The 16,608-nt window shown below is 38.4% G+C and overlaps 1 protein-coding gene across 3 annotated transcripts in view; it reads right to left on the reverse strand.

Annotated features, from left to right (window-relative positions):
• The window catches only part of FLT3 (fms related receptor tyrosine kinase 3), a 56,566-nt gene that overhangs the window by 321 nt on the left and 39,637 nt on the right, over window positions 1-16,608 (reverse strand). For 2 of the 3 annotated variants that reach the window (XM_034415133.2, XM_034415125.2), the window contains exons 16-23: window positions 16,150-16,260; window positions 14,623-14,776; window positions 11,326-11,465; window positions 9,459-9,583; window positions 7,320-7,442; window positions 4,150-4,261; window positions 3,120-3,219; window positions 1,955-2,060 (exon numbers count right to left, since the gene is read on the reverse strand). In XM_034415133.2, the coding sequence (XP_034271024.2) occupies window positions 1,955-2,060; window positions 3,120-3,219; window positions 4,150-4,261; window positions 7,320-7,442; window positions 9,459-9,583; window positions 11,326-11,465; window positions 14,623-14,776; window positions 16,150-16,260 (971 nt within the window). The remainder of the gene's footprint in view (window positions 1-1,954; window positions 2,061-3,119; window positions 3,220-4,149; window positions 4,262-7,319; window positions 7,443-9,458; window positions 9,584-11,325; window positions 11,466-14,622; window positions 14,777-16,149; window positions 16,261-16,608) is intronic. The other variant, XM_034415143.2, reaches the window with a different exon arrangement.

The raw sequence follows: 16,608 nt of genomic DNA on the forward strand, positions 1-16,608 counted from the left end.
CAGAAGGTTTTTGTAAAGCAACACCAGCAGTGGTGAAATGTAAAATTTGTTACTACCGGTTCTGTGGGCGTGGCTTGGTGGTGGGGGTAATGTGACTGGGTGGCCGTGGCCAACTCTTTTTTTTTTTACTTTTTAAAAGCATTTTTATACAATCTATTCGGCCGAATAGGTTGTAAAAAAATGCTTTTAAAAGTAAAAAAAAAAAAAGGCTCTGATGATCACAGCTGTGCCTCGCGATTGTCAGAGCCTTTTTTTTACCTTTTAAAAGCAGGAAGTAATGACACCCGGGTGGGTGGGCGGAGCCTCACGCCACCATCGCTACCGGTTCTCTGAACTACCTGCCACAATCGCTCCCAGATCGCCTGACCCGGTCTGAACCGGGAGCATTTCACCCCTGAACAACACCCAATTTCTCTTTGGGTCCCTCATCTTTATTCTCACCTGCTGGACAGGTCACCCCCCAGTGCAGCCTTTTCTCATGCACATATAGGCAATATGTTGCCATGGAATCAAGTAGTTAACCAGTAATTCCTTGATGCATTTGGGGGTTGGTCAGGTTTAGGAGCTGATCACTTTCAGGGCCTAAGGACGAGGAGAGTGAAATATAAAGAGAAACAGTTCCCTACTTCGTACAATTGGGAGAGATAGGGAAGAACTTTTTTTTAGAAAAACAGAGTTGGAAAGGACCCTGTAGGTTAGCGGCCTCCAACCTTCTGGGCACCAGGGACCAATTTTAGGGAGAGAGGTTTTCCGCGGACCAGAGGGGGCATGGTTCTGTGTGCTGCCTGCATCCCGCGGATGGGGCTTTGCTTGTTTGTGTGGCCCAGTTTATGGCATGCCATGGCCTGGTGCCAGTCCATGGATCGGGGGTTCGGGACCTCTGTTGTAGGTCATCCAGTCCAACCCCCCCCCCCCGATGAAGCAGGAAGTCAAGTGCTAGTTTCTGCTAATCATGATTTGTTGAATATACAGAAATATCTGGTTTCCGCTCCACAAAATAATAAACTACTGATGCACAATATATGAACTTCCCAAATATCTCTAGCTAAAACTGCAGGCAGCTACTGTTTACCAATTACATCTAAACTGTGTATTTGATTATATATTAGGCTATTGGGCAAAATTTACCAATTGCAATTGCTGGGCTCATACAACTAAACTAAAACCAAGCAAACTATATTATAGCTTAGCATGCTGTATAATTATAATATTTTGATAGAGGTCTCTCCTTCTGATAAATAGCTACATTATAGTCTCTATTAGCATTTAAGTCAAGTCTGCACAAATTGAATCTGTGCATGTTATGCAACTTGTGCATAAAAACAGTTTGCATTCTAGTGTCTTCCAATCAAAGGAAGTCGGTATTTATTTTTGAGATGGTAATAATTTTTTAGAAAGAAATCATCTTCACCACAAGCATGCCCAAATTAGGTAACCCCTAGCTACCAAATGTTTTGAAAGAAGGAAGAGTTATTGTACAATAGTGAGACATGTTAACTAAGAAAATGTTAGTTTGCAGGTGATAAATGTTAGGTTTGCCTTCTGTTCCAACATCAGCTCTCATTTCCTACATATTGGAACTATGGGAAAAGATGCTTCAATTGTATTGTCTCCCAAACCCTGGAACAGAGAAAACTTTTGAACTCCCAATGTCAACAGGAAAGAAGGAAGGAAGGAAGGAAGGAAGGAAGGAAGGAAGGAAGGAAGGAAGGAAGGAAGGAAGGAAGGAAGGAAAGAAGGAGGAAGGGCAATTATAATTTATCCTGAGACCTTCTTAAACAACTAGGAAAATGATTAGATTCCTAGCATCCTTCATTCCAAGAAAAGATTACTCTTTCTAAAAAGAATCAGCAGCAAGGATATCGTTCATAGTCTCCTGATATGTGTGCTAATAAATATGGTGCAAACCTAGAACAGAAGGGGAAAAAATTGCTTGTTTGTAAGGCTCACTTACTGTTCCTTCTGCCTCAGCCAGCTGGCATGCCAGAAGGGAAAGCAGCTGTGAAAAGGATGGTCTTTTTCTGGAGTCCAAAGCCCAGCAGGAACACAGTAATAAGTATCTGCAAAAACAAGATAAAAGAAGGGAGAGGAAAAATACCCAGTATTTTCTAACTGATAAGACCAAGGAGACATACAGTATATATGTCACAGATATTGTGGTATTATGCAGAGTTAAAAGAACCTAGAATATGAAGAACATCAATTTCATATAGAATTGATAAATGTTTACAAATATGAAGCATCAAAAAGCAGAAAACTGAAAATTAATATTATGCTTTAAATTTTACAATACATATGAAGTAAGGACCTGCTGTAATCCAGCTGTTGATGGACTAGTATGGCCTAATAATTGCATATAGTGATTGGGATTGAAATGGATCTGAGTAATATCTGGAGATGCATTTTTGATTGAAACGTATCTACAATCTTAAGTATTCCCTTTCTGATTGAATTGTCTTAGTTGTATCTTGCAATTATTTATGTCCTGAATCTATTTCTACAAACTATGTATTAGGTGTTTTTATTTTGTGCAGATGATGGTTTAAACTGAGTGACAATCTTTACTGGAGGCCCATCATTTCAGAGGTAATGTTGTGGCACAAGTTTTTAAACATAATTGCTATACTAAAATTATCCCTTAACAAATGTAGGATGACATATTATGTTTGCTGTAAACAGATGCATATATGGCCGGGTTGCAAAGCCCTCTAAGTTTGGTCATGTAACCATGGAGATCCAACTATCAGAACTTCAAATTCAGGTCATAAGACCTCTTTTTTGGGTTGGTTATAAATTGAGGATTTACCTATTTGGGGAAACAGAGAACTGAGTCGAGGCAATGCAGGACTCTTGTGTAGAAGTACCCTTAGAGAAAAATATAGTTTCCCACAAAAACACCCCAAATCACCAAGGCCAATCACCTGTATCCTCTTTTAAAGGTTAATTTTCTTGGCCTATATGACTACTGCACAATGATGTCTAACTGTGTCCAAAAGTAGTCCAAGAAAGTCACAGATAACAGTGTAGTTAGAAGCAAGGAAATGAGAGCAGGGGCTACGTGTCTTCTTACATTATACTCTTGCCAGTCCCACCCTAACCTTTATACCCAGAAAACATACATTTCTTCTGTGGCATAAAATGGACGGTCCATCTTAAATCCATTTTGAATAAGCTTGTAGAATTTCTCATTAACTTGTATTCCGGGATAAGGATTGACACCTAAAGAAAAAAAAAGTGGCAAAGCAAAGAATGAATGTTTGAAGTAAGCTTCATTGGAGAAGCTTTCTTAATTTGCATAACCTTGCAGAGCTGTCTGCAGGGTGTGGTCCAAAAAGTCAAAATGGTAGCCACAGCAGTCCAATTGAAGCTTTGCCTGTTTTTTTTTTTTACCTCCGTTGCATGCCATTTTGACCTTTTTGACCATTTCCTGCAAATATTCTGCAACCTGGACCACACTGAGAAGGCATATGCTTCTTAGATATTTAGAAAGGTGACTATTCAATTATATAATACAGGGCCTGGTGGCTCAGCAGACTAATAGCATTGTGATTAACACCAGCTGTCTGCAATTACTGTAAGTTCGAATCTCACCAGGCTCAAGGTTGACTCAGCCTTCCATCCTTTCTAAGGTAGGTAAATTGAGGACCCAGTTTGTGGGGGCAATAAGCTGACTTTGTATAAATATACAAAAGTATGAAGGCTTAATTGTAAGCCACCCTGAGTCTCCAGAGAAGGGCGGCATATAAATCAATTTTTTTTTAAAAAAAAGCAAAATAAATGGAAAACCCAAAAGTGGTTAACAAAGACATTGCCAAGAGCTTCTGGAGAACATTTATGACAATTGAATAAAGGATGAAAAAGGATGAATAAAGGATGATTTGTTTTTCTTCTTAAAAAGATATCTCTCCTAAAGTATTCCAGAGGAACAAGCATCTCGAAGTTAAAAACTCATGTGCACACATTCCTCCTATACTAATAGGGCAATTTACAGAATGAAAATGTATCCGCCACCCCATTCCCCACTTTGGAACTCTATTAGCAAGAAACAACATTCTAAAGACATTGTTCCAGGTTGCTTAGATCTCTGAATGAAACATAGTTCTGTTAAATCTCTGACTGGAGAACTAGGGAACATATTCCAGAACCTACCAAGAGAGAATATTTCCCAGAGTAAGATTCCATAAGACCAGACATCACTTTTAATTGTGTATATCCCTTCAAATAAACTTTCAGGGGACATCCATTTGACAGGTAAACGAGCCTGGAAAAAGAAAGCACAGAGAAGAGAGAGGTCATTTCCCCACAAAATGTTCTCATATAGGGAGACCAATTGCAAAATCACATTGTTACTGAACAGGTTTCTCCTAAGGAACAATCATCTCTCTTGTTGGCATCCCGTCAGATGGTAAAAATACTCTTGGTTACATGGGTACTCTAACATTCCTGTTGGACTGCTTTTGGAGGTTGGGATTTTGGATTTTGGATTAGGATTTTATAATTAATTAACCTTAACCTGTGAAGTGGTGCCTTGCAGAAGTGACCCAACTCAATTTGCCTCCAAGAGATATTTCCTAACACCTCTAGCTTTTAAGCTTTGATTGAAATCAAATATCCTCTCCCTTATTTTGTAAAACTCTAATTTCTCCCACTTACCAAAAGAGCTATGGGCACAAATAATCTCTCTCAGGGCTATATGCCATGAATCTAATGAAGTGGCCTGTGATCCTTGAAAACTTAATCTATCTATATAAAAAATTTATGTATGTATGTTCCAGCATAACTCTGGAACGCCTTGAGCAATTTCAACCAAACTTGGTACACAGATGACTTACTATCTGGAAACAAATACTGTGGGGGTTAGATACTCCTGTGTGTGTGTGTGAGAAAGTGTGTGTTCAAGCATAACTGTGGAATGACTGGGCAATTAAGGAGAGCAAGTGTGGCATCCTAGAACGGCAATTGTTTGATGTCATGGGAGCGGGAAGGGAGAGCCTGGGCCATTAAGGAGACCGAGTGTGGCATCCTAGAGCGGCAATTGTTTGTGATTTCCTCTGGAAAGGCAGCCATGATGTTCTCCCTCCAGTGGAGCAATTGGGAAACACCTGATGGATTTGGGGCAAAGTGCCAGGATTGTAGACAGGGCGGGAAAGAGGAGCGCATGGGAGGGGGAAGGCAGAGGGCAGGCATGATGGGCATGGGAGTAGGTGGAAGACAGGCCCCTCTCAATGGCTCCCTGTCAGACAAAGGCTTCAACATCTATAAATACCCGGGCAACGCTGGATTACCAGCTAGTAACAAATATAGTAGTCTTTAAAGTGCCATAAGACTCTTTAATATACATATGCAGTTGAATTGCCTTCTCTTCTAACATAATATATCATTCCCTAATGGAACTATTGTAAAAGTTTAGTACCAACTTTTGGCTGATTTCTCGGGGATGGAGAATCTGTAGATCTCAGAAGTTTCTAAGCGGCAATTCCCCAACATCTTTCACCATCTATCATGCAGTGTTGAACCACATCTTTCACCATCAATCATGCAATTCAACCACTATTTCCTTCTCTCTGAAGGAACCTTAGCAAAACCAAGGTGGTTTTAAACTTAATCATCTTAATTTTTTAAAAAAACCCACACCCAAAAGTTTTGCCTTCTTGCTGTGCATATTTATAATAAAATAAATTTGTGCATATGTGTAAAGCTGAGAAGGCAGTATACATACAGCCTAACAATTTCTGATGTGGAAATGCTTTCCATATTAGAAATCTCAAATTTTTATGCAAGGGAATGAAATGACACGCGCAGAGAATAGTATATGGTGGTTGATGACAAAATAAGGGATCATCAATCCTACTCTCACTGATACCTGGTTGATCTCTATGGGATACAGGATCTTAGAAATTATGAACAAGCTCTTCTTCCATACTTACAAGATAATTAAGATTCAAGCAGCTATCTCTATTTTTTGTAGTGCCAGTTTGGTGTAGTGGTTAAGTCATCAGGCTAGAAAACAGAAGATCATAAGTTCTAGTCCCACCATAGGCACAAAGACAGCTGAAGAAGCTTCTTGGATGAGAAGTGAAACGTCTTCAAAGAAAAACCAGAAAGTCTAGTTGCCTCTTGAAAAAGCACCTTTGGGACAATCATGACCTGGATGACTGAGAATCTCCATAGACATTTACTTCTCAAGATGCTGCCATGAAAACGCAGTGACTAGTTCAGACACTCAACAATAGTAAATAGTAAAGATGTGGAGATATAGACGTGCGATTTGTAGCTGAAACTGTGCTGTGATTATAAGTGTTTGGTGCAATGATTAAGACTCCAGGCTATAAATCAGGAAACTATGAATTCTAGTCCTGCCTTAGGCATGAAATCTGGCTGGGTGACCTTGGGCCAGTCACTTTCTCTCAGCTCTAGGAAGAAGGGAAGGGCTTAGGCCCAGGATATCTATCGGACCATCTGCAATCAGCAACAGTTCCCCATCGTCTGGTGCGTTCTCACAGGGAGGGCCTACTCAGGGTGCGGTTGGGTAGACAATGTCGGCTGGCGACCCTCCAGAGGTAGAGCTTTCTCTGTGGGCGCACCCACCCTTTGGAATCAACTCTCCCGGGGGCTCCGGTTGGCCCCTGACCTTCGCACTTTCCGCCGCGAACTAAAAATATGGCTATTTAAATTGCCCAGCCTGGACTGATGGGGTTTTGATTTTTAATGTATTTTAATATGCATTTAATATGTATTTTAATATGCATTTAATATGTATTTTAACATGTTTCTTACTTGGATTGAGATTGTATATCTTAATTGTTGTGAGCCGCCCTGAGTCCTATGGAGATAGGGCGGCATATAAATCTAATTAAAATAAAATAAATAAATAAATAAATTACTTTTGAAACCTTGCCATGAAAACTGATTAAAATATTGTGTTAGCAATGAACTGTTGTTATGGACTGGACGAGAATGAAGATAGAAGAAACAGCAAAAAGAAGAATTTTTGGAGACAACACCGGAAGGAATGGAATGGAAGGAATGACTGATGTATTAAATGTTTGTTTGTCTAAAAAATAAAAAAAAACTTTTTTTTTTTAAAAAGAAAACTGCAGGGACTTGCCTAGGCAGCAAAAATGGACTTGAAAGCACACACACCACATTTCTATCCAGTTAAACCAACTGAAATTGGAAAAGAAATTTGTCATATTATCACATTATCATATTATCACCCTTGCGAACCTGGATTTGGCTGTGCAAGATATTAGTAGTAATTTCGTTTTTACTTTCAGATCTTTCACAGAAAACATTGAGAACCATAAACATCAACTTACATTTCCTCTGACAACATAGTTTGAATCATTCATTATATCCCTGGCAAGTCCAAAGTCGCATATTTTGGCCACTTTCCCATAGGTGACTAGTATATTCCTGGCTGCTAGATCTCTGTGAACACACTGTCAAGAGAGAAAAGCGTTGAACAAAGGACAGAATTTAACTCTCTGATTGTTTTTTTAACAATGCCTTTTTCCACTGAAATAATATAGGATGCTGAAAGCCATTAAATAAAGTGTAGTAAGTTTTTTTTTTAATGAAGTGTCAGTATTAAAGTAAAATAAAGAGCACTTTACTTTAAAGTGAGAACTTTAAAAATATAACAACACAGAGGCCAAAAGGTTAAAACAAAACATTACACAAAAATAATCTAAGATGGTGTGAATACAGGCATTTCTTTCCATGATTTTAAAAATGCTTCTTAAGATATAAGAAACGGCAGTTAACAACTAACAATATCCTGGAATTATGTTTCAGTATGAACTGTGGGTCTCCAAGAAACCAACCGGATTCATTTTTTTCCTTCCACTAAGCAAGGAAAGGAGCGAGACTGATAACAAACAGTTATTGTCCTTTAAATGCATAAACACAGAATGCCTATTGCTTGGAAGTAGGGTTTATTCATTTATTTACCAATTTAAGCACTCTATAAAGCAGCATTTTTCAACCTCAGCAACTTTAAGATGTTAGGATGTCTTAAATTGATAAATTAATCCACACATCTTTAAATTGTTGATGTTGAGAAACACTGGCATAAAACAGACAGTGAATATTACATGCCCAGAAAGCATACATACAGAAGTGAAACACCATAAATTAAACATGACCTTTAAGCACAGTTTTAATCACATTACAAGCCTGTTCCCAGCTCAGACTGACAAGGACAGATTTTCCCTACTGGAAAACTTCTCTCTTTTTTATCAGGTTCGCCTGATTCGCCAGTTGCAACCTTTTCTGGATCGGGACGCCTTGCGCACAGTCACTCACGCCCTTGTCACCTCCCGGGTGGACTATTGTAATGCTCTCTACATGGGGCTCCCCTTGAAGAGCACTCCGAGGCTCCAGCTGGTCCAGAATGCATCTGCGCGGGTGGTTATGGGCGCAACTTGTTGTGCCCACGTGACACCCCTCCTGCGCGAGCTGCACTCAGTGACACCCCTCCTGCATGAGCTCCCAGTGGTCTTTCGGGTGCGATTCAAGGTGTTGGTCACCACCTTTAAAGCGCTCCATGGCATGGGACCCAGGTACCTTCAAGACCGACTTCTGCCACCAATAGCCTCCCACCGGCCAGTTTGCTCCAGAGAGGGTCTCCTCAGGGTGCCATCGACCAAGTTATGTTGGCTGGTGACACCCAGGGGGAGGGCCTTCTCTTGGGAGCCCCAGCCCTGTGGAATGAACTGCCCCTGGAAATGCGTAAGATCTCCGACCTCCGGGTATTTCGCTGTGCACTCAAGACCCTGTTGTTCCGCCAGGCTGGGCTATCAACATAACAATCTTAAATTGGGTTTTAAATTCCTGGGGTTTTAAATTGAGCCGAATTCATTTAATAATTTTAAACTATTTTAACTGATGTTGTCTTGTGTTTTTAATAGGCTGTACACCGCCCTGAGTCCTTCGGGAGAAGAGCAGTAGAGAAATAAAATTATTCTATTCTATTCTGTTCTGTTCTGTTCTGTTCTGTTCTGTTCTATTCTATTCTATTCTATTCTATTCTATTCTATTCTATTCTATTCTATTCTATTCTATTCTATTCTATTCTATTCTCTCCCCACATAACTTCTTTGCCCAATTTTAATTTGGATGAAATACCTATCAAATAGCACTATAAAAACGTTTTTTAAAATTTGGAAATAAAATTGCACACTGATGTTGTTACATAGTTGGCTAATAAGATGTCTGCAAGCAAACAACCAAGCTCAGAGAGTGCCACATAAAAATCTAACTCCAAACAACAATGACATATACTTTATATAAGTGACATTTTTCTTTTCTAGAAAAATTCTGATACTAGTATTCTGATTCTAATATTCAACCAGATTGATCTCAAATGTCTAACTAGTGATGAATTTAGATAGTAGAGCATTCCCCATCCCTGTAATCTTTACTATTCAGCACTATTTTTTACAGAACAATCTTACTGATTTTGATTCCAGAAACTCCATTCCTCTGGCAACTTGATATGAGAAGCAGAGAAGGTCTTCAAAAGTCAATATATTGAGGCTTTCTTCAACATCTAGTCTCCTGTTCACATATTTCACTTCATCTGCAAATGAAAAATGGTGATTGGCTGATTTCTCAAGCAGAAAGAAGGACAACTACATTTTTAATTTTGTTATGTGGCCTCCAGAACCCTTCACTTTCAATATATCACATTCCTTCCTATGCACTAGCAACCACCATTGCAAATAAAATAGGTAATCACATGTATTAGTGAGAGACTGAAACACAAAGCATAGAATGTAAGTAGAATAGTATCTGATGCTGTTCAGAAGCAGGCAGTGTTTGGGTAGCAGATGCCATCTTATGGATGGCTAAGACTCATAAGGCAATGACATGGTATTTCACTGGAGACATGGAGCTGGAATTTTTAGTTTGCTCGCCCTCCCTTTTTTTATGCGTTGGGATTTCATCTTCAAAAGAACAAATACATTATTCTTTTGGGGGGGAGGGGCAGGAGATTGCCTGATAGTTTATTGCTGCATTATAGCACTTGGAGGGTTGAGAGAAGTAGAGAAACAGCATTCAGAACTTGCATGCGGTTTGTGAACTTCCTATTTCGGATGAACGCCACTCCATATCTCTGTTAAGATTAAAAATTGGCCATACCAATACTGTGCTTTCTCTTTTAATTTCTTTAAGAGAGAACAAAAAGGTAAGAGAAAATCATGGGATGCCAATGAACTTAAGAAAGAGGAAAGCGGGTGCCTTTGTTCTCTGTTCTCTACTGAGATATAAATCAGAATTACAGAATTGATTCTGTTGGAAGCTTCCTTTTAGACCGTATCTAGGCCCCTGCTCGGTGCAGAAATAAAAATTAAAGCAGATGGCTGTGCGTTTTCTGCTTGATTAAATCATCTTCAGTTTTCGTTAGTGTGATATCTCTTTAGGTACTTTATTTATTTATTTATTTATTTATTAATTTAATTTGTATACCGCCCTTCTCCCAGAAGGGACTCAGGGCGGTGAACAGCCAAAATTAAAAAACATACAAATGCAAAAGTTAAGATAATTAAAAGAATTAAATCATTGGCTACCCAAATTTAAAACCCCAAATCCATAAAATTTAAAATCCCAATTAAAAACCATTTAGGCTAGGCCGGCTTGATGAAATAAAAACGTCTTCAGGGCTTTACGGAAGGTCCGGAGGTCCGGGATCAATCGTATTCCAGGAGGCAGCTCATTCCACAGGGCGGGTGCCCCCACAGAGAAGGCTCGCCCCCTGGGGGCCGCCAGCCGACATTGCCTGACCGACGGCACCCCGAGGAGGCCCTCTCTGTGAGAGCGTATTGGCCGGTGGGAGGTTATCGGTAGCAGCAGGCGGTCTCGCAAATACCCTGGCCCTAAGCCTTAAAGTCCTAGCATGTACTAATTCAATCTTTTTGTTTTAAGGCTTCTGAAAGAAGATGGTCCATGCCAGCTTCCATTGATTCTATTGCTAAGATTATTTAGAGAAAGGCAATTTATCATCATCATCTTCTTCATTTAACGACCCCATAATCCCTTGTGGGGTGGAGTCTGGGCAACTGAATGGAGCTAGCAGAGTGTTTTAATGGCCGGATGCCCTTCCTGTCTCCAATGCAGAATTTTGTTCAGCAGATATATTCTTAGTGTGCCCAGAGAGAGAAATATCTGCCTCTACCTAGAATCGAACTCACAGCTTCCTGATTGTGAGGCAAGAGCTCCACCTCTAGGCCACAGCACCACAGTAAAAGCACACCTTATGGCAGTTCCAAACTTCTTTCTGCCCACCTCTAATTTCTACAAATAATTTTTATAACCTCTTACCTTCCTCTGAAATCAGGGCACTTCCGTATGTTTTAGAAATCACATCTAAGTCTTGTTTTGCATGTGAGCGATCCATTTGGCCAACTGGTAGGTAAGATCCATTTGTTAGTTTGATTCCATTTCTGGAGATAAAGGGTACACTTTAAAAAAAAAGGATTTATTAAAGCATCTAATATAACAATAAGGACAAACACAGCTTGATTATGAAATAATAAATGTAATACATTTGTACTGACACTTTGATAATAATGCATTGTTTTTGTAAACAGATTTGGAGTGTAACCTTGTCTAATCAAAATATTATCTCCTACAATGTGGAATTCACTATTACTGTATTCATTTTAAGTGACCAAGTCTTTTAAATGAGGATCTGTGACAGTTTCTTATCAGATAATATACAATAGAATGAAACCAACCAGTCTTGTGTGGCTTCATAGGGATTTCTCTATCAAAATGCACTTCTGAAACTATATTAAACTAGGTGGCCTTAATAAAATGGCCCTATGAACTACAGGAAAATAATGGCGGGGACTGTAAAAGGACATCTGGGCTTCTAAACAGAGGCATGGGCCAGATAAAATTGCCTGACTGGGAAGTTCCCAGAACGTTCCCAGAATATTCCCAGACTTCTCTTACATTGACAAGTCAATTGACAGCCATATGCCTCATACAAAACATCATACTTAAAATTTAGCTTAGTCTGAGTAAAGTGTTACTGAGGGAGATTTTCTCAACATTTTCAACCAGTTAATATCAAATTTAGTTTTCCAGTGCTTATAGTTTTCTTTGTTAGCTGCCTGAATTATACTGTCACCTGTCTGGCCACATTCTTCCTGCAGCTTATGATCAAAGGCCTGTCAACTATTGCAGCTTCAAAAAAATTATTAAGAGTAAATTGATTATTTGATGCATAAAAAATATTCCCATCTGTTGTATTTCTTCGGAACTTGTAGGGTTATATGGGTTTGGAAGTAAGATTCATTGTCACCAGCAATTTTTGGTAATGCACAATGCATTTTTCTACGGAGTCCTTGGTGCTCTCTGAGCTTGATTATTTTCTTGCAGAGATTTCATTACCAAACTCGGTAAGATTGTCATTGCTAGAAGGAAGTAGAGTTTGCTTTCATTTTATATACTAAAGGCTTACCGTCAGGTCTACTAGCCTTTTGTCTGTTTGTCCTGCATAGAAGTTGTTATAGTGGTATAGTCTTTAACACTATGTTGTAAATGACTCTTTATGGGGCTGTTGTTTTCTCTTAGATTAGATTAGATTAACAGAGTTGGAAGAGACCTTGTAGGTCATCTACAAGGGCCTGGCCTAACTTTCTCCCTCTTTTTAAACAATTTTAATATTTTAATATTTTTAATATCTTTTAATCTTAAAAGTTTAAATCTGTTTTAAATTGATTGGGTTTTTAATCTGTCTGGGCCAAACTATTTAATTCGATTTTATTTCTGTTTTTTTAAATTTTGTATCTATGTATTTTATTGTTGGCTGTTCACCGCCGAGTCCTTCGGGAGTAGGGCGGTATACAAATCAAATAAAAGATAAAAAGAAAGATAAAGATCTAGTCCAACCCCCTACCCAAGCAGGGGACCCTACACCATTTCTGACAAATGGCAGTCCAATCTCTTCTTGAAAGCTTCCAGTGATGAAGCTTCCAAAGGCAAGCTGTTCCATTGGTTGGTTGTTTTCACTTGTCAGAAAATGTCTCCTTATTTCTAAGTTGAATCTTTCCTTGATCAGTTTCCATCCATTATTCCTGGTCTGGCCTTCAGGTGCCTTAGAAAATAGCTTGACCTTTTCCTCTCTGTGGCAGCCCCTCAAATATTGGAACACTGCTATCATGTCTCCCCTTTTTTTTTTTTTTTAAATTAAATTTGTATACCGCCCTACTCCCGAAGGACTCAGGGCGGTGAACAGCCATGAAATAAAACATATAAATACAAAATTTAAAATAGAAATAAAACAAGTTAGATAAATTTGGCTGAACCATATTTAAAACCCCAATAATTTAAAACCAAATTTAAAATTCCCATTCCCCCTGGTCCTTCTCTTCACTAGACTAGCCACGCCCAGTTCCTGTAACCGTTCTCTTCTCTGCACTTTTTCTAGAGTCTCAACATCTTTTATATAGTGCAGTGACCAAAACTGGATGCAGTATTCTAGGGCTGCTGGGTATTTTGGTGTACTTAGAAAGTTTTGGAGGGCTTTAGTTGGTTTCTCTGTTACGGTGATGCCATATAGTTAGAAAACTAGCAGAACATATCCATGAATACCCACTAGTAGTCATTAGATATGATGAGAACTCCCTAATCTCACAACATATGGACAAACTGAACTGTAGTTTCATCTGGGAAACTGTGAGCATCATAGACCAAGCCAATTCAAAAACACAAGAGAATTCCTGGAAGCCTGGCAGTCAGACAAATTGGACCATAGAGATAAACAATATCTGCATATCACTCAAAAGAGACAAACAAAAAACCAAAAAGGAACCAAAAAGACGAGAACACCTACTTATCAGCAATAACAACATCCAGATGAGCACATCTCGTTTAACACTTTATCAACAATCAAGAAGTAAATAATACCCCAAACAAGGAACTACCAACTCAGACAAACAAGCTAACAGTAAACATCAGCCTAATCAAGGAACCACCAAGAATACTCCCACCAACACTGACAGAGCAAACCACTAGTATACTTCTTGGTCTTTTGACTAAGATCAAGTATAGTATAGTATACAAAATGAGAGCAAACCCCACTCCCTTCTAACTCTGATCGTTACCCAGTTTGGTAATGAAATGTCTGCAAGAAAACAAGAAAGCTTAGAGAGTACCAAGGATGTTACAGATCAGCCCTGAGCTGTAAATATTTGTTTCTATCAGAATTTTTCTATTTTTCGTATTGTTTTGTTAAAGCTACACTTGGTCTGTTGTGTAGATGTTTGGGTGGTTTATGGGTGGGGAATTTGTGGTGGGTGGGTGGGTGGGTGGTGTTTGGGGATTGTTATGTGTGTTGGATCTGGTCTTTGGGTGTTAAGTGAATTTCGTTGTATGGGTATCTGTGTATACACGTACAATGACAATAAAGTTATTATTTTATCTTATTATTTTATTTTAAAATAGGAATTACTTGAGATATGAAATGGTGTTACCATGATTGATTGAGCACATGATGCAAAAATGACAATTTGTCTTTAAACTTGCCCAGTTTCTTCAGCTGTGCATAATGTAGATAGTTATTTCTCCCTTATTTTTTGCTAGCCACAATTAAACCATGGTGATCTTTACCTTGAATTGATTTGTCCTCGAAAATTGTGATAAAAACTAAAGTTGTGCTGACTGAAGACTTCAGTCCATGTTTTGTGAAAGGTGTCTCTTTTGCTTCGTAAGTAGTTCAGGAGGTCCCCATAGCAACAATATTCAAAAATTAAATAAACTGGTCCTAAAAATACATGTTTAAAATATAAGAAAGCATCTTTTACTTAATATATACTTAGCATGCATCATATTGAAAAAAAATAGACATTTCTTGGATGTAGAAAAAGGAAATGAATGTTGTTAGAAATTTTCACCTCAATCATATAAAAATGAAATCTCTGTATCTTATACTTGTTCCAAAGACTACAAGTCTTTGAATTCTCATTATAAGACATGCTAGCTAGGAATTCTAGGAACTGTAGCAAAACATCTGTTTGCACCAGATTGAAGAAAGATGCAGTATTCTTACTTGTGGCAACTCTTTTCACTTTGTAGTAATACTTCAGAAGTATTACTACTCTTATCCAACTTATCTCTGTTTCTATGTCCAACTTATTTCATATAATGGTAAGGGATCTTCCCTGAGACTGCTGTTCCTAAAAACATCTAAATCCTGAAGACATAGCTCTACAGGATATTTCAGAGAGGTTATTTATTAATCTGTCATTTAATACACTATCTGGAGGTATCAAATAGTATAGAAGTTTACAGTACATCACTGGATTGTGGCAGGGGTCTCAAAACTTTTCAAGCTGACGGGTATCCTTTAAATGCAATGATAATCTTTCAAATGACTGTAATGGGAGGGCTTCCCCATTCCTAAATGGTTAATACAATGAATGCTCCTCACCAGAAAAGAACACATTTAACAGAAGTCATAATGGTGCCGTTTCTTGTCATTCCTTCTAACCATCCAATATATTTTCTACTTCTCTAGTTTACATTTTATTTTTTCTGGCCAGTTAGGCAATGTATTGGACATTTTATTTTCTCAATATGTTATGGGGTTTGTGATATCTAAAACCATTCTTGGAAATAAAAATATGCTATAGTAGGTGGCTATGAATACACATATGCCCACCAGTTCATGCAAGGACCTCAAATTTTTATTTATTTTTTATTTTGTCAAGTACGTATTAGATAATATAAATAAGTATAAGCATGAACTGAATGCATAAAATAAATACAATTAAAGGGAACATTAGGACAGGGATGGTAGGTACGCTGGTGCTGTTATGCACGCCCCTTACAGACCTCTTAGGAATGGGGTGAGGTCAACAGGAGACAGTCTTAGGTTAAAGTTTTGGGATGAAACCACAGAGTCTGGTAATGCATTCCAGGCATTGACTACTCTGTTACTAAAGTCATATTTTCTGCAATCGAGTTTGGAGTGGTTCGCTTTAAGTTTGTATCTATTGTGTGCTCATGTATTGTTGTGGTTGAAGCTGAAGTAGTCCTTGACAGATAGGAAATGATTTTATGACCTATGCCTAGGTCATACCGAATGTATGACTTAATACTCTAGTTGTTAGTACATTTCAGAAATAGGTGGCTCACCTGACTTGGTGCATGCTCCTAGCAGATTCACAATGTTTTCATGACTTCCAATACGAATCATCATTTTGAGTTCAGACATTAGAGCATCTTTTTCCAAAGAGTCATATTTTTCTGTAAAGGTAACATGGCAGATAGTAACTACCGGTATACAGAATTTTTACAATAAAATATATACAGCTTGAAATACATTAGAAATAATTTTATTAACAGAATTACTAATTCTGTCAAATATTTCTCTTGCATCAGGAAATGAGAGTGAACAAGTAAAAGATGGGTATAGCTCTTAGAGAAGTGCCTTGTTTCCTAGTTCTGTGATATCATGGGACAGTCCATTACTACTCAAAAGTAAAGGAAACATAAGGAAGAATAAGAAAGACTGTGTTAAATGCCTACCCACACCTGCAGTGATTAGGAAATACCTTTTAAGGAAAGAAGAGAAACTCATCCTAAAATAAATGG

Source organism: Pantherophis guttatus, chromosome 5, assembly GCF_059756535.1.
Source record: "Pantherophis guttatus breed Tessera chromosome 5, ASM5975653v1, whole genome shotgun sequence".
In the NCBI taxonomy this organism is placed as follows: Eukaryota; Metazoa; Chordata; class Lepidosauria; order Squamata; family Colubridae; genus Pantherophis; species Pantherophis guttatus.